Source organism: Pinus tabuliformis, chromosome 7, assembly GCF_031772625.1.
Source record: "Pinus tabuliformis cultivar Carrire ecotype Pingquan chromosome 7, CPIR1, whole genome shotgun sequence".
Lineage (NCBI taxonomy): Eukaryota > Viridiplantae > Streptophyta > Pinopsida > Pinales > Pinaceae > Pinus > Pinus tabuliformis.
The window spans coordinates 1903075272-1903101002 of record NC_142293.1 but is presented as its reverse complement, the minus strand read 5'-3'; the positions used below and the strand labels follow the sequence as shown (position 1 = coordinate 1903101002).

General features: G+C 37.3%; 2 protein-coding genes across 2 annotated transcripts; both read left to right on the top strand.

Annotated features, from left to right (window-relative positions):
• Positions 1-12354: 12354 nt before the first annotated feature.
• Positions 12355-14292, top strand: LOC149256076 (nuclear transport factor 2-like). The gene is made up of 2 exons (XM_089455198.1): positions 12355-13286; positions 13860-14292. Exons 1-2 carry the CDS (start codon positions 12355-12357, stop codon positions 14290-14292), a joined length of 1365 nt encoding a protein of 454 aa, XP_089311324.1.
• Positions 14293-24047: 9755 nt separating this feature from the next.
• Positions 24048-24524, top strand: LOC149256075 (uncharacterized). Its single transcript, XM_089455197.1, has one exon. It carries the CDS (start codon positions 24048-24050, stop codon positions 24522-24524), a length of 477 nt encoding a protein of 158 aa, XP_089311323.1.
• The last annotated feature ends 1207 nt before the right edge of the window (positions 24525-25731 follow it).

Sequence of the window (25731 nt, the reverse complement as noted above, 5' to 3'; positions counted from 1 at the left end):
ACAAAATTCGAGGGACTTCCTCCCTTATTTTTCCATGCATACCATCCTTACCATGTGACCCAAACAGAGAAACAACTTCTACAACCTTGAAACAATTATCATAGCAGTTAGGAGAGGGATTTAGGAGAACATGAGGACTTACACCATGAGAACTGACCCCATACCCAGAACATCACAAAACCAAAGTTTTAAGCATGGAAATACTTCCACAAATGAGGAGGGCATGGGAATTTGTAGGACAGGCAGAGAAAATCATACGGCCTGAGGGATGATAGACATACAGAGAAAACAACTTCGACCCATCCTCAGGAAAAATAGTAAAACAAAACCCAGAGGAGATGTTGTTGACAATCCATCCCCAGACTCCAATATTATCAAGCCATACCAGAAGAAGAAGGTCCCAATGGCCAACCGTAGAGGCACAAACCTCATATAACCCCATCGTAGAAAGGGAAATTTCGAACCGAATAGATACAAAGACCATGTCAAGGAAAAGGACATGTAGCAGCAAGGATACATGCTCATGCAACTTCATAGAACCTCGCTTCCTCACAACCCCTCACAAATCAACACCACGCAGACCCAATTCCCATAACCAGACAAGTTGTTGCATGAAGGAGGGAAAGAAATGATAGGTCACATACCAGTTTACCCTCACCCAGAGAAGATTAGTCCACCACCTCGCCTAGATTCGTGCAAGCCCACTGCGCTCAGTGTCACCCTTTCTCACTTCCTTACCATGGACACAACACTTACCAACAACTCTCGTAAAGTTATTAATACAATGCCATACCCAAAGCACAATGTCGATGCAACCTCCTGTGAGAGTATTAACCACTTGCATGCATCAAGCCACTGCACCTATCATCTGAAACATGTGGAGTGTCATGAACACGGGCTGAGCTCGCTCATGTGTGATGAATGATGAAGGGAGACAAAATTCAGTTACTTGGAGAGTCGAAAAACTGAGAAGTGGAAAATCACCTAAGTATGGGCACATGCACAATGAGTTTATATGGGGTGTCGAAAAACTGACAAGTTGAGCCGATGGATGGTGGTGGATGCACTGAGTGGGCTGATGTGTGGAAACAGGCAAGTTGGTTGGCCGACGTGTTGTTTGGTATTTTTCATGGGCCATTTGTGTGGTCAGCCTAGGCAGGATGACCTACCTTAACTCATGGAGGACGCCTATATATTGGAGATGGCGAGTTGGAGAAAGGCATCAATGAACTGAAGAAAACAAGCTTAGAGCTAACACTTGGGTGAAAAAGGCGAAGGGAAATTCGGCTTAGGTAAGGTGCAGGCGATGGACGGGCTGAAGTGCAAATCCGAGAAAGGGTGGACGAGATGTGGAAGGTCTGCGGTATGACGAGATGTGGAAGGTTTGTGGTATGCCAAGATACGAAAGTTTTGTGGTGTGAAGAGCAACGGAAGGTCTGCGGTGTGACGAGATGCCGAAGGTCTATGGATGGCGTCAAGTTGCGATGAGCTGCAGAGGGAGACCCATCCCGGCGGGGTGGGTGCCTCTGCCTGGTGACAAGCTGCAGAGGGCATCAATGTGACGAGTTGCGAGAAGTCCCAAGTGCGTACGAATTGCGGAGGGCACTGAGCTGCGGATGAAACGTGGGAAATTCTACCCAGTGCGACGAGTTACGGAGGGTGACTCGACCTGGTGGGGTGGGCGTCTCTACCTGGTGATGCGTTGCACGACACGAAAGGCATGCACAAACCTAAACAAAGGTTGAAAGGTGGGCGTTATTGAATGAGGGTGACTTGAACTGGTGAGGTGGGAGACCTGACATGGGCAAGTCGAACTACTGAAAAATATGGAAAGTTTTCTAAGGGTAAATTTGGAGTTTCCTAGCAAGATTGTGATTGTATATGTATTTGTAAAATACTGAATTATTGATTATTGGGAAGAATCTAATCCAAGAGTTTCCCCTCCCATTTAAAAAGAATGTAATCCGCTGTGCATATTAATGATATGATGATGATGATGTAAATGTTATTCCGCTGTGTAAATGATGAATCCTTGGTAGAATTGAAGAAAAATAACTAAGTGTTGAATGTTAGGCGTAGCCCATACTCATAAGTTTTGGTGAAAATAAAGTGGGTAGCGGTGCCGCACTTTCTTATGTGTGGTTGAAAGACCAGTGCCAGGATAGGGGTGTGATAGTTGGTATCAAAGATTGATTTAGACAAATCGAGATTCATAGATTGAACTGATACAAATGGCAGAAGTGTCCTCAGACACGTAATTTTATTAATAAGAAAAAAACAATTACATAATTGATTTTGCAAGAGTTTACACCCGAACAACCAAACACTCTTGCAATGAGCTATTTATAAGCTCCATGTCCTAGCTACCTCTAATTATGGATCACTTATTAAATAACAAGTGTCCATTTACAATAAATGCTATTCAAACCAACTAGCTAACTAATCTCCTAAAATAGAGCCTACGATACGACACATTTGGAGAGTCATATGTATTAGCCACTTGCATATATGGAGCCACTTGCATATATGTGCTGCTTGATTCTGATTCCCTCTGCCTCTTCCTCGAGAACTATCTACTGATGACTTACTAGTGCTAGCCTCTGTGAGAAAAACATCTTCACCAACTTTCTTCTTCTTCCCAAAAGTTTTATCATGTTGACTTAACATTTCACAAAGTTCATCAAACTTTAGTTTTTCTAATTTCCCAGTTACTTGTAAAGTCTCTAAAAAATGCGTATAGGAAGAAGGAAGCCCAACAATTACAATTGTGACCATAAAGATATCATCAATTGCGGAAAAACCAACATTAATAATTTCCTGCCTAATATTCTTAAGTCTGGAGAGATATTCAAGAATATCACCATCTTCAGTTAGTTTTTGTTGCAACAATTTTAACTGTAGATCAACCTTCTTTGATTCAGGCTGAGTATCAAATAGGTCTTTAAAAGTTTTCAAGGCAGTCCATGCATCTAAAGCATTTTCTATATGGACATACATTTCATTCACAGACGATTTAATAAGAGCTAAGGCTTTAGCATTCTTGATTTCCCATTTTGCCAGTGCATCTGCATCTGTGGGTTTATTCGGCTTAAGATCTCCATCACATATTCCCTGCCATAATTCATTGTAAAAGAGTGTGCTTTCGATGAGACGATGCCATGTTTTATAAGATTTGGTGCCTTCTAGTTTGTCGGAATTAGAAAACAAATTAATCAACTTAGACATTTTAGCGTTGTAGCGTCACACCAAGAATCAGAATAGAAATGACAAGATAGTCAACACAACACGCAAAAAGACAATCTATCGGGGCTTTGCCTTGACCCTCAAATAGTCGTCAAAACAGGAGACAACTGACTGAGCTTTGCACTTGGCTCTAGTCAATTTCTCAAATTTTTACAAGGCAACTTTCAAAATTTGACTTTTTACAATGGTGCTTTTGCACAATATGGTAAAAAAAAAAAATAAATTACCCCCCCTCAAAGTAAAAAATACTTTGAGTTACAATGTGATGATCCCAAAAAGCTTCTTAAAAACAAATTACCCAACACACCTTATCTCCCCAATTTACAAATTACAAATAAAACTCCTTATTACTCCAAATACAAAATAAAACACTTATATCTCTACAAAATATTCTTCAAATTTACAAAATGTGCTTGCCCCTGGCTTCTGGGAATTTTTTGAACGGTAGGCATGGGACTGGATGAGGCTGTAGTGGATGATGCATAGCTGCGTGTCCATTGTTGCAAAAGCCTGAATTATAATCCAATTATATTAGGGTTTTGCTATTAAAAAATGTTCATTCAAAGCAGCTCGGTTGCGTGCAAAACTCAGCAATACCTCTCGCTTCTTCGGCACCTGAATACCAGCACAGGCCTTAGAAAAATACATGGAAAAAGGTTTAAGGAAAGCGGTTGAAGCACGGGGTCACACTTTTTGGGCCAGAGGTCCTGACAATGCTGGATACTATAACTCCCAACCTCATGATATTGGCTTTTTCCGTGATGGAGGGGATTATAACAGTTACTATGGTCGTTTATTTCTTCGTTGGTATTCACAAGGGCTAATCGAGCATAGCGATCATGCACTCGGTCTTGAAAACCAATGATTTGTTGGCCAACTGAATGGATTTTTCCAGGACTTTGTTGAACTGGAATATCCTCCTCACATCCATTGTATCATTACTGGAGCTCTGATACCACAATAATGGCAGAAGTGTCCTCAGACACGTAATTTTATTAATCAGAAAAAAACAATTACATAATTTATTTTGCAAGAGTTTACACCCGAACAACCAAACACTCTTGCAATGAGCTATTTATAAGCTCCATGTCCTAACTACCTCTAATTATGGATCACTTATTAAATAACAAGTGTCCATTTACAATAAATGCTATTCAAACCAACTAGCTAACTAATCTCCTAAAATAGAGCCTAAGATACGACACATTTGGAGAGTCATATCTAGTTACAACAATATGCTAATTCTAAAAGTCTCCATTAAATAATTAAACATTCTAGAATAATAATTATTAATTTAATATCTTAAATTAATAATTATTTTATTCTAATTTTATAACCTATGATAAAATTGTATTCTTGGGTCATCTAATAGATACAACTGTACTTTGTGACAGTTGGTATCATAGCTCCAGATTCCGCAAGTTTTGAATGATTTGCAGATTGAATTGATACAACTACACTTTGTGACAGTTGGTATTAGGGGTTTATTTGCAGAAATGAACCAGATATACCTATGCTTTGTGACAGGTGGTATCAAACTTTCCACAAGGCTTTGGAAAGTTTGAGAGGGACACTTGAAGGGTCAAGTTGAGTGATAAGAGAAGTTTATGGTCTCAACGAGATCACAAGTGAAGTTGATGGCTGATCAAGTGGAAGAATCTCAATTAATGACGGGGGAATCTATCAGGGATGTTGAAATATTTTTCATGGACAAGGTAGTAGATAAAATGGAGGAACTAGCTTCTGAAGTGGCTTCAGTGAAGGCTGAATATGTTGAGATCAGGATATGACAACGAATTTGAAGGAAGACTTTGAAGACCTCAAATTCTGATACGAGTATACAGAATGGATGTATGCGCAAACAGAGAAAGAAGTCAAGGACATTGGAGCTGCGAGGGATCAAGGTTTGGAAGAAATATTGAAGTTGCATAAGGAACTTGACAATGCTCGAAACGAGATAGTTGTTTTCAAGAAAGCAGTTGGGCAAGCTTCTGTTGGAGGAGTTGCCCATGTGAAGGTCAAAGAACCTGAATCTTATGATGGGATGAGGGGTGTGAAAGCTCCTAGAATTTTCTTATGGGATATGGAAAAATACTTGGAGAATTTGGATATACCTGATGATGAGGCCAAAGTGAAAGTAGTTGCTCAATTCTCGATGAAAGATGCTAAGATGTGGTGGCAAAGGAAGATGGACTAGATTGCCAATGGTGAGGCAGTGGAAATCTCTTCCTGGGACAACATGAAGAAAGCTTTGAAGATTCATTTTATCCCACAAGATGAGACTTGGGATGCAAGGACGAAGATTAAATATATGAAGCAAACAGGAATCCTACAAGCATATCAACGAGAGTTCTCGAGTGAAATCTTGGAGTTACCTAATATGGCGGAGAAAGACAAGGTATTCAATTTCATTATAGGATTGAAACCTTGGGCATACAATGAGGTGAAGAGGTAGAAGATTAAGACACTAGATGAAGCATTTGGGGCGGTTGATTGCTTGGTATAAAATTACGATGAAGGAACCAAAGAGAAAAGCAACAAGACAGATAAATCGAAAGAGAATACTACAAAAGAAGAGCATTTGAGATCGAATTATAAATTGGAGACGAAAAATCCTCTGAACTATTAGATTTGGGAAGAATCACATACAATGAATAATTGTCCTTCAAGACCAAAAGTGGAAGTTGTAGCACAAGCTGATACAAAGAAGAAAAAAGAATAAACTTATGTTGGAGTGATGCAGATTTTGGGAGCTATAGTGGCTACAAAAGCGGTCTCACGATGAGATCCTGAAAGGAACAAACTGGAATATGTGGAGATGAAGATTGGGAATGGCATTATTCTCACAATGGTGGATAGTTGTGCAACTCATAACTTCATGAGTGAAGATATTGTGAGGAATATTGGGATGAAATTTATACTAGTTCAAGCATAGTGAATTCTCCACCAGATTCGGTGATCAGTGTAGCAAAAAAGGTTGATGTGAGCATAGGTGAATGGACTGGGAAAGTCGACTTCATGATTGTGCGGATAGATGACTATGAAGCTGTACTAGGTATGGAATTTATGAAACAGTTTGAAGCTATGATTGTACCTCACTTGAAGAAGTTGCACATTTGCGATGGGCACGATGGTGATCCCATTAGTGTACCAACCATAGGAACTACGACAAACGAATGTAAGTTGACAATGATGAATGTGGACGAAGTCAAGCGAGATGAAGAATTCTATAAGAGGTTTTATTGTACAGAGGAAAAACTTATGGAGCAGTCACAAATGATTAGAGCATTGTCTGGTAGTATCTTGGATCTATCAAGCAGACTAGAGGCAGTGGAAGGAGTTGGAGATGTTCGACCCGAGATTCAGTTTGAGAGTCGAGAAGCATACATGCAGATATTGGAGGTGGAAGATCCAGATAGGTGGATTGAACTATCAACTAAGGAAGAGGGAGAGCCTTCAGCCTCCGCTTCCTCCCCCTCTTCTTAGACTGACATGGGATGAGGCTCATTCTTAGTTGCTCATGGTAGTGAGTCTCCAATATTTTGTGTAGACATCTTGGGTGAGATGGACACGATTGACAATAGTGTGCAGAGATGAGTCATGATGATGTAGGAGCATGCATCCTTATGGAGGCGATGTATGGTTGGATTAGCTACCCAACAGGTCACCAACTTTGGCATATCGATGGCATGAGGCAGGTCAGAGGTGGACACATTTGGATACCCATATATATGGATTTGCAGTCTTAACAAAGGTGGTTGCTAAGATGGTGTTGTCGAGAACTACAACCGTTTAAAGTGGGCAAGTATGTCACAACCATGAGCTGATCGTGCTCATGGTGATGAGCGACGGTGGGAGACAAACTTCAATTACGTGCGATGAGTCAAGTTTACGATGAGCAGGTTGTGATTTCAGTTAAACACGCCTTGAAAGGTGTGCGAGGACGAGTTGTGTGAAGACAACTTGTGCGACAGTGTGACGAGTTACTTGGAGAGTCGAAAAATTGAGAAGTGGAAAATCGGCTAAGTATGGGTGCACACACGTCGAGTTTATATGAGGTGTCGAAAAACCAACGAGTTGGGTCGGCGGATCGTGGCGAATGCCCTGGGTGGGCCGACATGCGGAAACGAGCGAGTTGGTTAGCCGATGTCTTGTTTTGTATTTTTCATGGACCATTTGTGTGTTCGATCTAGGTAGGTTGACCAACCTTAACTCATAGAGGATGCATATATATTGGAGATGGTGTGTTGGAGAAAGGCATCAACAAATTCAGGAAAACAAGCTTAGAGTTAACACTTAGGCGAACAAAGAGAATAGAAATTGGGCTTAGGCAAGGTGCAGATGGTGGATGGGCCGAAGTGCCAAGCTGAGGAAGGGTGGATGAGGTGTAGAAGGTTTGCGGTACGGAAGGTCTACGGTGCGATGAGCTGCGAAAGGTATGCAGTGCGACGAGTTACGGAAGGTTTGTGGTGCGACAAGCTGTGGAAGGTCTGTGGAGGGCGCCGAGTTGCAACAAGCTGTGGAAGGCAATCCAACCTGACGGGGTGGGCGCCTCTTCCTAGAAATGAGCTGCAGAGGGCATTAGTGCGACGAGTTATGGGAAGTGCAGAGTGGGGATGAACTGTGGAGGGCATTGAGTTGCGGACGAGACGTGGGAAATTTTTCCTAGTGCGACAAGTTGCGGAGGGCGACCCGACTCGGCGGGATGGGCACCTCTGCTCAGTGATAAGCTGCATGATACGACAGACGTGGGCAGCCCTGAACACAGGTTGAAAGGTGGGCATTGCTTAACGAGGGCGACTCGACCCAGTGAATTGGGTAACCCGACACAGGCAGGCTGAACTGCTGAAAAATCTGGAAAGTTTTGCTAAGGGTAAATTGGGAGTTTCCTAGCAAGACTGTGATTGTATATGTATTTGTAAAATACTGAATTATTGATTATTGGGCGGACTCCTATCTAGGAGTTTCCCCTCCCATTTAAAAAGAAAGTAAATTTTTGTGCATATTTATGATATGCTGATGATGATGTAAATGTTATTTTGCTGTGTAAATGATGAATGCTTAGTAGAATTGAAGAAAAATAACTAAGTTTTGAATGTTAGGCATAGCCCGTATTCATAAGTATTGGTGAAAAGAAAGTGGCTAGCGGTGCTGCACCTTCCTATGTGCAGTTGAAAGACCACCACCAGGATAGGTGCATGACGAGATAAGTTGTTGCATGGAGGAGGGAAAGAAATGATAGGTAACATACTAGTTTACCCTCGTTCGGAGAAGATTAGTTCACCACCTCGCCTGGATCCGCATTGTTCCACTGTGCTCAACATCACCTTTCCTCACTTCCTTATCATGGACACAACACTTACCAGCAACTCTCGTAAAGCGATTAACACAATGCCAAACCCAAGGCATAATGCTGCTGCCACCTCCTATGGGAGTATTAGCAACATGCATATATGGAGCCACCGCACCTATCACCTCAAGCATGTGTAGGGTGGTGAGTTTGTACCCCAAGGCTCTTTGCATTTAACAACAATGATGGGAGTGTTGTCGAGCTCACAACTCGATCAAGGGAATATTTTAGTTTAATTTAATTTTATAACACTTTTTAAGTTAAATCTAATTAAATAAAAAAATTATTATAAATTAATGTAAACATTTTAACTAGGTTAAAAAATCATAATAATAATAAAATAATAAAAATAGAAATGGGCTATTGTATTGACCCATGGTATTGAGAACCCATGGCATTCATGTGGAATATGACCTATTTAAAGGGAGAAATTAAACTAGCCCACATTCATCTTAACTTCAGATCTACCAAGTGCATAGAGGATCAAATCTCTTGATATACAAACATCTTTTAGAGTGAAATGAGATTCGATCCCTTTTAGGGTTTGGTAGATGCTGGTAACCTTTAAAATTATTATACCGAGCCGCTCTATAACCTAGTATAGGGTAGATATGTAGGTGTGAGAGTTGTTCTATAACCCAATATAGGGTAGATGTGTAGGTGTTACATATAAATATTTTTTAACTTGGTTTTTTATATTGTATTCTTGTTTTTATTAATAAAATTACAAAGAATATTTTAGATAAAAGAAAATCATAATATACATATACCACATACCCAAAAACAATGACTCATTTAAAAAAAAATTATAAATATTTGATTTGATTTTAATTTAATTTTATAAAAAAAAATATTAAAACTGAATAGTTACCATAAACAACATATCACAAGAAGATTCACATCTATATTCACCTCATTTTATCATGAATATTATTAACTTGTCCTAAGGATGAACCACATTAATTGGTTCGAAACATCCCAATCCTAATGATGTGATTAATCCGAAGACATTTATCTATTATTAACTTGTAAATAGTCTTCATTACAATACAATGGGCCAATATCATGGCTTATCAATACTACTTGCTGAAAAACCATAACTCATTTCAAAGTCAAAATATTTTATAAATATTTTAATTTAATTTTAATTTATAGCATTTTCTAAATTAAATATAACAACATCAAGCTACGGGGACATGTCGTATTGATGTAAAAGTAATGTCTTCTAAACATTTTGACTCGGTCAAAAAAAAATAAAATTTAAGATTAAAATTAAAAAATTAACAATCATAATTATCAATAAAACATTTTTATTTGGAAAATTACATAAAAATAAACTTAAAATAATATAAAATTAATAATTAATAATTATAATTAACTTTAATATTAAAACAAGTCTAGATCCATGTTAACTCTGGGCGTAACAAGCAAAAATGATCAAATCTCTTGACATGCAAACATCAAGTATGTCCAGAGGTTGTAATGCCTTGTGAACATCTTGACGAAATAAAAATAAAATAAAATTAAAAAAATAATAATGATAATTATCAATAAAACATTTATACTTTGTAAATTAGAAAAATAAAAATAAAAATAATATAAAATATGAAATTAATAATAATTATTATAATTAAAATTAGAATTAATAATAAAAAGATGCTAGATCCATCATAACTCCAGATCTAACAAGGTGAAAGGGATTAAATCTCTAGAAAAAATAGATTTGATCCCTCTCCACACTTGGTAAATCTAGAATTAAAATGGATCTAGGCTAGTTATTATTATACTTTTTAAATATATCACCCTCTCTTGGTAAATCTAGAATTAAAATGGGTCTAGGTAGTTATTATTATACTATTTTTTTTATTTTTTACTTTTTATTTTATTTTATTTTATTATTATTATTATTATTTTATTATTATTATTATTATTATTTTTTATTTATTCATTTTTTATTTATTTATTTATTTATTCTTTAAGTTTGGGTGGAACTACATCATCATGTTGAATATATCACCCCATCGAGATGGTAACTTCACATCAAAGAAAGTCTCAACAAAGCACCTATCATTGTATATCCAAGACCATGTAAACAAGTATTTGTATTATACTCATTATAAACTCTTTTAATCGTTTTTTAAATTTAAATTTTATCTATTTTATAAATTATAAGTTTTAACTTATTCTTTTAAATTTTGGAGTCAAAGTGTTAGTTAAAATAGACTTTTTATCTCACAAATAAAAATTGTATATCTCAATTTGATATCTAATTTAAATATAATTTTAAAATTAAATTATTATTATTATATTTATTATAAAATCCAAATTCACTTTTTTATTTTTAAAATTTATAAAAAATTTAATTTCGCTTCGCTTATTTATTTACTTTTTTCCCATGAAAATCATTCCCTTTAAAACTCTTATTGAAATTTATTCTTATGGACGAAGACAAGATTAAATTATCAAAAAAAAATCTAGAGATATTTTTTACCCCACAAAATACAATTCCATTACAACTCTTTGGACAAATTCCATAAACCTCGTTATATATTTTTGACTACTAAGTCAGTGTTTTAATAATTATTATTATCTAATATCCAATTTTAAGGCGAGGCCTAAGCCAAACACCAAAATTGGTGTATGAGACTGGCCTAAGCCACAACAAATACATGTATGAGACCCTTTGCTTGTGTTACAAGGGACATTGATTTGACTGCTATGTCTACGAAGGCATACATACTCTACCTCTCTCTAGTTTTGAAACTATGCCCTCTTAGGAAGAAACACATGCTCTTAACCATTAGGCCCACATAGTAGTAAAATTATGAGTGTGACCCACATAATGGTGAAAATATAAGGATGCATCCATGATCATGATAGCCTAAAAGGAGAGTTTGCCACCCCTTGAGGTTATGTCGATTACCCATTCCCCAAATATTTGATAATGGGATGGGCATGGGCGCGGTCAAAAATTAATCTCGATTGCCCATTCCCCAAATATTCGACAATGAGACGAACATGGGCGGGGTCAAAAATTACCAAATATTTGGGAAATCGGACCTTCCCATTGCCGAATATTCTGATTCGGCAATGGGATGGACATGAGCACGGTAAAAAATGAACAAATATTCATCCCATTTCCAAATATTTCGATTCGGCAATGGGATGGACATAGAAATTTTTTTTATCAAATATTCAAAAAATCAGTCCATTAGGCAATGGGATGGATATAGACAAAAAAAAAATAAATAAATAAATAAATAAATAATAATAAAAATAATAAAAATAAAAAATTACCAAATATTCAAAAAAAATCAGTCCATCCCATTACCGAATATTCGGGAATATATTCGGGAAATCGAGATAAAAATGACTGTTTACCATATTTCTAACCTGACCAACAACATTGCGTGTGGAGAGCTGCCGAGAAATACGGCCATTAAAATATATCTTTTTGGGGCTGGGATTTCGGCGAAAATCTATAAAAAGATGTAGCCTGAGGGTTAGACAACGCGCTGCCTATAAATCTAACGTCGTTTAAACGTTAAATTTGCATAATTCATTCGTGTAATTTGCATATTTCAATATGCGGTACGAGCAGCGGCCCAGACTGCCCAGGACGGACTACTGAAAAGAAGAGGGAACGCGAGGTGGGCATTATTTGTCTTTCTTCTCCATTCCGCGACTTAAACGAATTCAGTTTATTCTTCATTAATTGCCTCCGAGTGGAAATGTCAGTCCAACAACAGGAAGGGATAGTCATGGCTCCTGTGGTTCGTAATGCTCGTATTACTGGGCTTGCCTTTGTGAACGATTATTACAAGGTTCTTGTTCTGCGTCCTGAATTGTTATACAAATTTTACAAGGATTGTAGCATGCTTAGTCGCCCAGCCCCAAATGATCATATCCTCAAAGGAACCGCTGTGGTGAACCAGCATTTAACGTCTCTAGACTACGGTGCCGTAAAGGTCGAGATCAAGACAGTTGACTCGCAGCCATCTTACAACAATGCAGTATGCGTTCTGGTAAGTGGGTTAGTTACCTTTAAAAACAATAAAACAACCCCCTTCACTCAATCCTTTTTCTTGGCTCCTCAGGAAAATGGATACTTCGTTTTGAATGATATGTTTAGTTACGAGGGTGAAAACTCAGATCAGCCAAAGAAAAATTTTGTGTTGATAAATGGTTGCATTGTAGAGCAACATGCAGCCAGATCTGATATTGCCTCACAGCCAGTTTTCAAGTCTGAAGCAGTAGCTCAAGATCTGAATAGTGTGATTAAGCAACCCACAACACTGGTGGAGGAGACTGCTCCTGTTCTTGAGAAGGTACACATGCAACAAAAATCTAGGGAATTCCCAGAGGGCTCAACAGGCCAAAAAGTGTCAGCAATTGAACATGTTAACAATGAAGGGCCATCTGCCCCTGCTCAAGGAACTCCAGTTTTAGTCCAACATGCACCAGAAAAGTATCATGCCTCAATGGCTATAGAAAATGCAGCGTCATCCACTGTTGCAGTTGAGAAACTATCTCTTGGGATAGCTACTGCTAGGGTTGTATCAAGTTCTGCTCAAAGCCAAGCGGCTCATTCCACTTCCAGTCAGCCAAAGGCATCTTCTGCAAATGAACCCTTAATTTCTAGTGCTGTCAATATGACAGATAATTCTAGGGTTTTACCAAGTGCTGCTCAAAGGCAGGCAACTAGTTCCACTTCCAGTCAGCCAAAGGCATCTTCTGCAAATGAACCCTTAAGTTCTAGTACTGTTAATATGACAGATAGAGCTAGGGTTGTACCAAGTTCTGCTCACAGTCAAGCATCTAATTCCACTTCCAGTCAGTCAAAGGCATCTTCTGCAAATGAACCCTTAAATTCTAGTGCTGTCAATATGACAGATAATGCTAAGCTTGCACCAAGTTCTGCTCACAGTCAATCATTTAATTCCACTTCTAGTCAGTCAAAGGCATCCTCTGCAAATGAACCCTTAATTTCTAGTGCTGTCCATATGACAGATACTGCTAGGGTTGTACGAAGTTCTGCTCAGAGTCAGACAACTAATTCCACTTCCAGTCAACCAAACAGATCTTCTGCAAATAAACCCTCAAGTTCTACTACTGTCAATAGGACAGAGAAAGCTAGGGTTGTACCAAGTTCGGCTCACAGTCAAGCAACTAATTGCACTTCTAGTCAGCCAAAGGCATCTTCTGCAACTGAACCCTTAAGTTCTAGTACTGTCAATATGACAGAAAAAAGAACCGGAGAAGAAAGTGGGTGCGCTATTTTTATCGATAACTTGCCTGTGAATATTACCACTCGTCAAGTAGAGGATGAGTTGAAGCAGTTTGGGGCAATTAAGCCTTCTGGGGTTCAAGTCAGGAGTAGGCAAGGAGATGGAGGCAGTTATGCTTTTGTTGAATTTGAGGTAGCAACTTCAGTCCAAGCTGCAATTGAGGCAACCCCTACTCTAATTGGTGGCCGTCAAGCATTTATCAGGAAGAAACGTCCTTTCAGAGAAGGATTCAGAAATGATGGGACGAGAGGACGTGGTGGCTATTTTTATAGGAGTGGAAGAAGTGATTTTATGAATAGTGAAGATCGAGGAGGTTCTTTATCTGGAGGAGCTGCTGACAGGTTTTATGAAAAAGGAAAAGGTGGAAGAGTTCGCGTAATTAGCAGCAGTGGGCTAAAGCCTAGGATATGATCTTTTGATGCATGATGTGTACAACCCAAGCAATAAATTGGTTGGGTTGCTCTTAGGTAATTTCACCAGTTTAATATTTTTTATTACCTCTTCTATTATGGAGCTGGACTCGGCACTGGCACTGGACGTTCCTTCTTTTGTAGTAGATTTGTTCGGATTCATATTAGAAAATCCAAGGTTGGCCATTATAATCCATTTCCTCTTAGAGCCTGATACAGACTTGTCAATAGGATAGCAAATACATTAAATTTGGTGATACACGACACGTTTTTTCTAATACTTGTATCTGAACTCGATTTTTTGTCGATCAGGATATTGTAATGCAATCCTTGGCACTGCACTTACTGTTTGTTTGTTTCTTTTTGGGAAAGTCAAAGGATTATATTCAAAAGTTTAGGTTCTGGTCAATCATATGTAGATGGTTTAATTTATATATTTGAATCTCACTTCGTAAAAATCTTTGTTTTATAAAAATTGTAGAAAACGTTTGTTGTTAGAAAGTTAATGCATTATATTTAGAAATTTAGGTCTGCGTCAATGATATGTGTGATGGTTTAATCTATATTATTGGATTTCATTCTCAATATTTTCTTATGAAATTTGAATTAATTTTATTAGAGAGCTATAAAAGCCGAATCCACTCTATATAGAAATAAGGAGGAGGAATTTTAGAAATTCATTCAAGGAAAATTTGGATTTGTTGAAACAAATTAAGAACCAAAGTGTTTTTGGGTTCATATTTTATGAACCAAAAGTGAAGACATGCTAGATTGGGAAGGTTGTTTATGGAAGAACTTTTGGCACAATTTTGGGAATTTTTTTTGCCCATCATTTTGGTAGAAGTTTGGATTCTAGGTTATTTCTGGAAAAGCTTTTGGCATAGTTTTTGAAGTTATTTTTGCTGTATTTTTGTAGAAGTTTGGATTATATCTTTGTAACAATTCTTTGTTGATTTTTCATGTAAATAAAATAAGACCAAGGTGATGCAACATGTATTCCAAGTTGAATGGTGGGGAAAACATTATAGTGTACTCACTTATGGTTTACTTATGGTTATGGAAATATAGCTATGGAATTGACAAAGGCCTTGACAAAGCAAAAGAGACAATAATTGACATTTAATTATGAAAATAAAGGAAAGTAAGAGAAAAGGGAGAGGAAGAGACAGACATGCATGAGTGAGAAATAAGAAGAAAAATAAAGAAAATATGGGACTCAATGATAAAAGGTTTCATAAAATTAATTGCTAGCTTTTTGACAGTTTTAGGTGGAGCTCTTGTTCTCTCACTCTCTCACTCTCTCTCTCTCTCTCTCTCTCTCTCTCTTACACTCTTGCACACTTAGAGCATTCATAGAGCATGCTTAGAGTGCTCTAGTATTCAATTGGATTTGGGGGAAACAAGCAAAGGACAAGGAAGGAATTAGTGGGCAGTGGAAGGAAAGGTTGGATTACCAGTTACAGCACGGACATTTTGTAGGTAACATGTTGAATATGTGATTTCCCTGTTGGATTACAGATGCATGTTGCATGTCATTCTCTAGTTATGTGATGTCATTTGCGTGGAGATTTGTCTGGTTTAATAGTGGTTTCACCTTTGCCCTGTCATTTCAGAGAGAGCCAGGGTGTTGGGGGTCTCCTACTTGTTTTTTGATTGATTCTCAGGTTCCCTATGATTGTGGGTTGGAAAAAATGCTCTAGAGCTTTGTAGCATCTTGGGTTGCGTTACTAGTTCATGCATCTTATAGTTTGGGAAAAACGCTTTCAAACCTTATGGCCTAAGTTATTAGTCCCTTGATTCGCAATTGGAGCAAATTCTCTCGAGCCTTGGAACGTTCTGGATCGCGTTACTAGTTTCTAGAGCGTTAGACAGCTTGGGTAGGGACTGCTCGATTGGTGTTAGTGATTCCAAGACTGTAGAGGTGGAATCATTGAGGGCTGAGGTGGTCTGGCCTTTGGAATCCCTAGTTGGTCTTTTTTTGGATCAACTCTTATAATCCCATATTCATGCTTTGAATATGCCGTCACGGTGACTGGCTAAAAGAGAGATTTGGTTCAACCCAATATTTGGTTTGGTGGTACGTAAAATTCCCTAACTTGGTTGGAATTTTCATATGTTAATAAGCGTTATTTTCCTTTTGTAATCTATGACAACTTGTGTTGGTTTTCATGTTGATATGACGATTGGTTTTCCATGGTTTCTATTCTAGTTATTTCTTAGTTACGTATCTGGTTATATCATGTATTATATCTATGACTCTTGTCAGGCTTTGATAAGTTATTAAATGAATGCATGGACTAAAAAGTGCTATTGCAACTAGCTAGAGAGGGCATAGAGCCTTCTTGGTGATTCTTAGATGAAAAATATTACTTTATGATCACATATGCATTCACGACATGTAGCACACACATTTACCATATGTTTGTTGAAATGTCTATTATGCATTAGAAATCTCTGTGTCAACTTCTTGCTTGAGTTTTGATTGATTGGCTTTGTCATTATCTTCGATTGCATTCTAGAAAGTTACAGGGAGTTTTGGGAGTGGTCTAGAGGACAACTTGTGAAAGTGGCTCAAATCTCAAAATTGCATGCTTAGAATTGGAGCTTTTGGGTCATAAGGGCATGGAAGTAGGCTTATGAGTGCGGTTATAGACTCATAACCACATGCATGTAATCTTATGGGTGTGGTTGGGCTATTAGGTAAGTGAAAATGAGTTCCATCTTAGGGATTGATCATCTGAGGTGGTTATTTAGCTCTTGAGTGGTTTGTAGTCCCCGAGGAATGTCAAAAATGTTTTAGTTTGTAGGCCCCACCTCCATAACTAGAACTTGGAGGTCGACTCATATCATAGTGACACTCATCTCATGTTTACACTTGCTAGATGTGAAATTGGGTAAACGTGGGATGGGGTAGTTACAATCTTGAAGTTATTCTTGTAGAAGTTTGGAGAAGATATTGACGTTATTCTTGTAGAATTTTGGAGTATATATTGAAGTCAATCTTGTAAAATTCCTAAAGTCGATCAGAGTTACCTTTTGAGGTAGATGAATAGTATTTTCAAAGGAAAAATTCCTTAGGGAAATTTGATCTACTAAAATCACAATGTGAGGACTGTTCTAAGACATATCTAAATAAATTGGTTCAAAGTATCAATTATAATCTATTTTGTTTCATTGAAGGCTAGACTTACAATGGCATACATACTAGAGGAGATATGAAGTTGAATATGCTTAGGTGAAGAAAACATTGATTGTATATTGTTATATTTGGGTCACTATCCTGTACATAAGCCAAAGAGTTGTGTTCTTTCTTTAATTGTTGAGCGTGGTAATGTAGTGATAGGGAAGGAAATTGTAGCTTCCTTCAGTAGGTTGCCACTTCATTCTAGTTGTAGCTAGTATACCGAAATTTGTAGCTTCTCTTTTAAAATAATAAATTGTTAATATATTTCATGTGTACTCCTCATATGATTTGAGTGGGAAATTTAAATTGGTAAATTTTGAAGTATGTTACATATTGTCACTTTGCAATAAAAAAATTATTTCATCATGTTAATGACAGTTTCTATCATCTCAAAAAGCTCATTTAACTCAATAAATTTAAAATGAAAATGACTCGTTTAATGTTAAACATATTTAGCATACTTAAAGTGATAAGAATAAGTAGATGTTCAACAAATTATCTGTGACTGTGAATGACTGAAACCAACCTAGATCCAACCTAACCAAAACCTATCAAGTGTCGCGAGGGATCCGTTAGCTCTTTGTAATTTCTTAAGGCTGTGAAAGAAATTGCAAAGGTAACCACATAACCACTTTTAAGTGTAGAAGCTAGCCCTTCTAGATTAAGAGAGGGATCTCTCTATCAGATTTAGCTTTGTTTAGTTGGTAGGGTTTTAGGCTAGTTGTGAAAGTAAGAAGCACTTCCCCACATAAATATTAATACAACTTGCTTGTATTAATGCAAATGGCCACTAAATCTCAGTGATCAACTTTACAATTATGGTAGTCTTTATGAGTACAACTCCCAACCTTTTTTGTATTACAAATGAAACAATATATAGAATAAAAACTCTCCTAAACTGTTACAATAATTCTGGAATAAAATCTTAATAATAACTAAAAATACAATAATATCTCCAATTTATTTGATGGAAACATTGAATTGTTTGCAAGTATCTTGTAGTGAAATCTGGATTTGGTTATCTAAATGCTAGAAATCTGTAAAAAGGTCCTCAATCTGCTGATCTTCTACTGCTAGGTGTCTTAGACCGATCTTCATGCCCTTGAAATCTCGAAAAAGGTTGAAAGTGTCTTCACAAAATCAACTAACTACCGTCTTTAATTTGATTGCTCTGCCTATTAGTTTTATTTCAGTCGTTATTTCTTTTCATAATATTTTGAATAATTTGTTTTGTCACAAACTATTTGGAAAAAATAATATATTTTAAATAATATTTCCAAATATTTTTATGAAATTCATAATTCAAATATCAAAGTTTTATTTGAATGATTTATAAAACCATCTTGTTTTCAAATCTATGTGTTGTTTCCAAAATCCATGTCTTTTTTTCTCTACCCATGGATTTTGAAACTCGTGTTGTTTTAAAAAACCATGTCCTTTTTCTCCTTTTACCTTTCTTTGTAAATTCATTTCATACATGTAAATTTCCTTTTACTCATGTAAATCTTTGGATGGATTTTGAAAACCACGTTTTTTTTTACTTCTCATGGATTACCCAAACCATGTGTTGTATAGAAAATGATGAAAAGAGGGTATAAAAGGTGGATTGATGAAACATGACAGTTTGACGTTGAGTCGGAGAAAAATGATCCTTAGTGTCCAAATTAGCACTCTTAGGTTGAGTTGCAATGGTGCTATCACACTCGAAATTGCCAAAGAAAAAAGGTCTTCTTTGAGACATTGATCAAAAGAAGAAACAAATTGACCTGGAGTTGCTTAGGATGTCGGCGGGTGACGTGAACTGTTGTGTAGCTAGACAAAAGTCGAGTTGGAGCCACCATGTGCTTAAGAGACTCCATGAGCTTGCCTCGAACTGATCTCCTCTGGCTGGGTCTGGGGGCAAGAAGAGGGGGCATTGGTCACAGGCGGAGTTTTAATGGGCACAACTAGAGCTGGGGGAGATTTGCGATTGGGAGGGGGGGATGAATTTATAGGAGGGAATTGTGTAGGGGACACAACTAAGCAAGGAACGTTGGGAGGGTAATCAATGCACAGGTCCCTACATGCTAACTGCTTCAAGGAGGTGGGTGAGTGGAAAAGGAGCATAGAGAGCTCAACAATTCGATGGGTGGCTTTGTCCTCGATGTCTTCCCATTGTCTCTATTGTCGGGCTAGAAGGTTGTGAGTGCCAAGAGGGACGAGTGCCCATGGCACATTTCCTCTTCCTCCATGGTTATGACGTTCCTGCATATATGTTTTGGAATGAAATGGTCAAACAAGGTGGCAATGGAATTATTGTCCAAGGTGGTTGGGGTTCTCCTTTAGTCTTGTCCATGCCATGGGAAACATCCTTTCCCTTTATCATCACTCATGATTGAAATGTAGGTGCAGGTGGGTGTAATAACAACGCCGTGTAGAGTGGAGCTGAGTGGAAGGGCAAGCAGCTAGACAAGGAATGGCAGGGAGGTCAGGTCGTGGTGGGGTAAAAAACTTGGTAACAAGCGAGGTGGTCCTCGCAAACTAAGGCGATTCGATGAATGGAGTAATTAGGCCAGAAAAATTTCATGTGAAACTAGATGCCCTCCATGTGTCGGAAACCATCAGTTGGCTAGGATGGTCGCCCTCTGGTCACCCAGATCCAGGGATGAGACGTCTCATTGATCCATACTTAAGCATTCAGGAAACTAGTCTAGGAGGTTCTCTATTACAGGTGACCAACATGTTAGCAGTTGATGAGCTTTGATGCCTTTGGTGGCTAGAAAGTCAGCGAGGACATTGGCTTTGTGCTTCACATGTGAGAAAATAATGCCTTCTTGGGGAGTCAAAATGCAGGCTAGATGTTGAACGTGGTAGTCAATCTGCCAACCCAGAGCTTGCCTAGTAGGAGGAGATCCATTAATGATTTTGTTGGCCATGTTGATAGTGATCTTGGAGTCTCCTTTAGCAATGAGAGGAAGAAGGTGATTACTATGAGTGATTTGGATTCTTGTAATGAGCGAGTGTCATTTCCGTTGATTGGAAATTTGATATTTAAATTATAATGGTAGGCTCATTTTGGAAAATTTTATAGTTATATTTCGAAGTTTAAGACTAGGTTAAATTTAATATTGCTGGGAAAAAATAATTTTCTAATTATATTATGTTGTTATTAAGCTTATGTGAGATTTAATAGTATAATTTTAATTCATGCATCTGTTTCTCATTCTCAACTCTTCTCATGAAATTTCAATTTAATCTATATGATTACTTTACTCTAAAATTTGAACCAATGATAAAAAAATATACTTCGAAGTAAAGGATTTAAATAAATTACTATATATTTAATTTCAACAAAAGCATTTTATTTATTTTAAACAATTTTACTTTATTGTAACATTGGTTAATAATTAGTTCACTTACTTTTTGGCTAAATATAGTTCACTTACTTTTTAGCTAAATATAATTCAATATAAATATTACTCAAAGTTATAAATAATATATTTTAACTATATAAATTTTTAGAAAGTAAGTAATTATATTTATATATATATTAAATATTAAATATAGAAATAAAAATAAGTGTGGCACGATGTTATGTATTTAAAAAATAAATAAATTGATATATGAAGTAGAGAAGTCAATTGCTTACTAAGGGATATGGGCTTGCATAAATTTTTGGTAGGTAGTAACCACCAAGGTTAGAATTTCAAAAGATACTCGTCAAATTTGACATTTTTCATAGTTCCAGACCTGTTGTTTTCATAGTTTCAAGCCAGAATTTTGTGGGTTTTGTAATTTTTTAACTGTATTTGATAGGCAAATCACCTCATGAAAGGCAATTTTCCCGTCAAATTCCAGCCCTGGTAACGACTACTAAGTTGGCACATTTACACTTTTACTTCTATATGTTAAAGCATTGAAGAAAACATATATAATGATAGGTAGTAAATCTCTATAGGTATATTTATTTCTATTTTATTTTTATTCAATTTTTATGAAAACACCTGCTTAAAATATGGTGAACAATAAATAGTGGAAAATAGGTTATCTACCTATGTATGAGCTATTTTTAAAGATTTTATTTATGGAGCTTAACAATGAAAAATAATTGCACAAATATTTAAAAATTATTGCATAAATATTTCAACTACTAGTTATGCACGTATCACTTATATTGTCCCTTCAAAATTATGATCCAATCAATAACATTAAAAAATAAATAGTCATTTTTCAAAATTAAAAAGTGCAACTCCAAATACAAATGTGGATGTCATTGGTGTTGTTACCTCCATGTCACCTGCATCAACAATTCGACGAAAAGGTGGAAGTGAAACATTAAGGAAAACACTCATACTAAAGGACAAGTCGGGTTTTAGCATTGATGTAACATTATGGGGAGACCACTGTGACTATATAAGACAGAATCTTTCTGAATTCTACTCTTTCGACAACCCACCAATTCTTGCAATCAAAGGAGGTCGCGTGTCTGAATTTAATGGCACCACAATAGGGACGATACCAATGAGCACTCTCACAATAAATCCACAAGTTGACGAAACTCACTAACTACATGCATGGTTCCGTGAAACCGGCTATAGCTCTTCTTCTCCATCTTTGAGCAGAAACTATGGTGTTGCTTTGAAACGTGCCCTACCACGAAAGACATTTCATGAAATTGCTGGCATGTAACCCTCTGATAAAGCAATCTGGGTTTCTGTTCGAGCAACAATTACTGCTCTTCATATGGACGACTTCTACTTTCTAGCATGTCCACTAGATTTCAATGGAAAACAATGCATGAAGAAGGTTGTGGAGCATTCCAACAATCTTTGGCATTGTACAAAATGTAACGGTGACTTCCCAAAATGTGACTACTGTTACAAACTTAAAATTGAGCTACATGACCACACCGGGAATCTACAGAACGTCACAGTTTTCAATGATGCAGGGAACGAGCTCATGGGCATCACGGCAAAAGACCTATTCCTACTTTCTATTGAACCAACTGATCTACAGGAAATTTGTGGCCGGATTTTAGGGCACCGCTTCCAGCTAACACTTTCCATTAAAATAGATTACTTCAATGGTGTTCAACACTTGCAACCAATACTGATTAATTCAAAAGAAATTCAATATGCCTCTGCATGCAAGGAAGCACTCACTGACATTCAAGCAATGTCCGCTTCAAAACGACCTATTATTCGCCGCCTTTGACCTTTTTCTTAGGGCTTCATCTACCACGCCTGTTTGTACATAAACAAACATTTCCACACAACTAATTGTCTCATCTTATTGTAAATTACACACCCATGTTATTATGATGCACCCTGTAGTTTTCAGTGCAAATACTCTCTTCCAGTCATTCCAACATATGTATGTTTCCCATTTACATTTTACATAATATAGATATCAACATTTGTCAAGATTCACTACATCTGTTTCTCGTTCGTTGTCTACATGCTATTTATTGATCCCTTGCTTGCTAAGCTATTCATTTTATCGCTCAAACATGTTAAACAAAACAAACTTGAAGAAGAAGGGAACGAAATATTTTTACTCTTGTTTCTCTCCTCTCAATGATAGATGCTGAAATAACATATGATTTCATAGCATTCCTAATTGCATGTTTTCCCTTCTACCTAATCTACCTACCTTCACCGATGTTGAAATAAAAAAATGAGATACCAAACATGCACTTCAAAACCACTGTTTTTCCACACTTGATGGCTTTCACCATTGTTTTTTCACACTTCAAAACCCCTTCGCCAAAACCCCCACGCAAAATCATTGTAGAAGGAACAACTGGCACAGGAAAATCCCATTTAATTAAATGTCTGCACCAAGCATTTTTGGAAAACTCGCCAGCCAACAAAAACCCTTTATTGTTACTTGCACCAACCGGCGTTGTAGCTTTCAACATAAATTCCCTCACAATTCACTCTGCCCTTCATATCCCTATCCAGACAATGCATCCTCTCGAAGGCCAGCCGCTCCTACACCTGCAAGAGCAACTCCGTCATGTAGAATACATCCTCATTGATGAAATGAGCTTCATTGGTCCAAAAATGCTTTCTCGCATTGACGATCATCTAAGAGAGGCATTCCCTCTTCATCGGAATGAACCATTTGGTAATCGTTCAATTATCCTTGTCGAATATTTAGGCCAACTACCACCTGTAAGAGACATTCCTTTATACCCTGGGACATTGCGTGGCACTGCACTTTGGCGCAGGTTCAACATATTCATAACACTTTCAACCGTTTTCCGTCAATAAGGAGCTAGCCCGTCCCAGGTTGCTTTCCAGCAAATTCTTGCAAATCTTAGGAATGGAATATCTACACTTGAAGATTGGCAACACCTAATGTCAAGAACAAGTTCATCTCTTACACATGAAGAGAAATGCACATTCGACGAGTCCATGCACCTATTCGCAACAAACAACGCAGTTGTCTTGCATAATAAGAAAATGTTTAAAAAATTGAACATCCCAGTAGCACTTTGCTCTGCCGAACAGTAAAGGTAGAAAACTCCTACTACAACAGAAGATGCACACCTGCCTGCAAAGGTGCTCTTATGCAGTGAATAAAAAGTTATGCTCACCAGCAACTTATGGGTACATGCAGGCCTTGTCAATGGCGTGGTTGGGAAGGTCATCTCAATATTTTATTCAATTGACTCAAAGCCCCCAGCATTACCATCCTTTGTGGTTGTTGACTTTCGACAATACAAAGGAACACCGTGGGACATTTCACACCCAACATATGTACCCATTCCTCCCATCACAAGGGGTACACGCCATCAGATACCACTTCAAATGGCATGCGCTTTAACGATACACAAGTCACAAGGAATGACATTAGACAAAGCAACAGTGGACATCGACACCAGAGAACGACAAGGGCTAACATTCACTGCAATTTCAAGAGTGCGGTCACTAGCAGACATACACATCAATCCAGCATTCCCATTCTCCCGCATTGCACAAATGCACAAGAATCCATATCTTAAGCGTAGACAGCAAGAGGAATCATTCCTTGCATCAAAATCTATTCAGGATAATACACTTTAACCAATCGTACAACCTGTCTTCCAGAATTACCCACATGGTAAACACCACTCACTACATAATGAAGTTTCACATAGATTTGCTTGCTATTACATTTAGTTTCATATGATTTTATACTCGTTTGGGATCGTTAATTTATTTTGAATATTCAAACAAAATCTTCAAACATATTCATTGTCACTAACAATGTTTCCTTTTTGGATGGCAACAGGTATGAATACATGCTACCTACGAAGGTTGTATGAGTGTTGCGAAGAAATTCAGCAACAAGAACTTACGCTACAAGATATGCAGACAAGGATCCTGCCACAACAATCAATGCCACTTTACCGTTTGCGCCCAGCCATTAAGTTGTTAAAGAAAATAAGGAAAATACTTAAGATAACAATTCACATCCATGAAAGGGATGCACACAGGCAAATGCGCCATCAATTGCAGGAACAACTCGCACAATATGGCACCACAATAAACACTAATTGGTGTTGCCGATGCCATGGCCCATCATGCATATATGATTAGTTGCTCATTCTCAATTACATCTCTACATAATAGAATGCTTTTATTGTACATATGTTTAGAAGCCAACAAATACTTTCATTGAATATATGTTTAGTTATATCTTAACAAACACATCTCCATGTCTAGAGTGACTTGTCCCTATCGACTTCAGAGTCATCAGATTATTATGGATGTTGAGAATTTTAGCTCTGGACCAAACTCTGTTGTTTTGTTCTCGTTTTGCTAAGATCTATTTATGCAAATCATGGAATTACAATGTTTAAATTTCTCTTTATAGTTTATAGTGGTTATATTCTCCACAGAGTTTTGTATGACTGTGAATGTAATCAGTAAATAGGTTGGGCGTTTTCCTTTTCCTTGTAGTATACATATATGAATTTTGGTATTTTATGGCTAAACAATTGATCTGAAATAGTCCTGCAACCATCTCTTGCATGTTCGACATGTAAATAATTCCATTTCTAAAGAGATCATCAACTATTTGGTGAGTGATACTTTGAACATCTGTAACTTTGTAATGTCTATCAAACTACTTGAGGCGAACCTGGGACCTCTCTATGGCAGATCTCTGCACTATTGATGTGGACTAAGAGGAGAATATATGCACGAAAACCCCATCGTTTGCTTGATTGGCTGTAATTGTCAAAGTGTGATATGATGGGTATCTACAATTTGTACAGTAAATAATGTT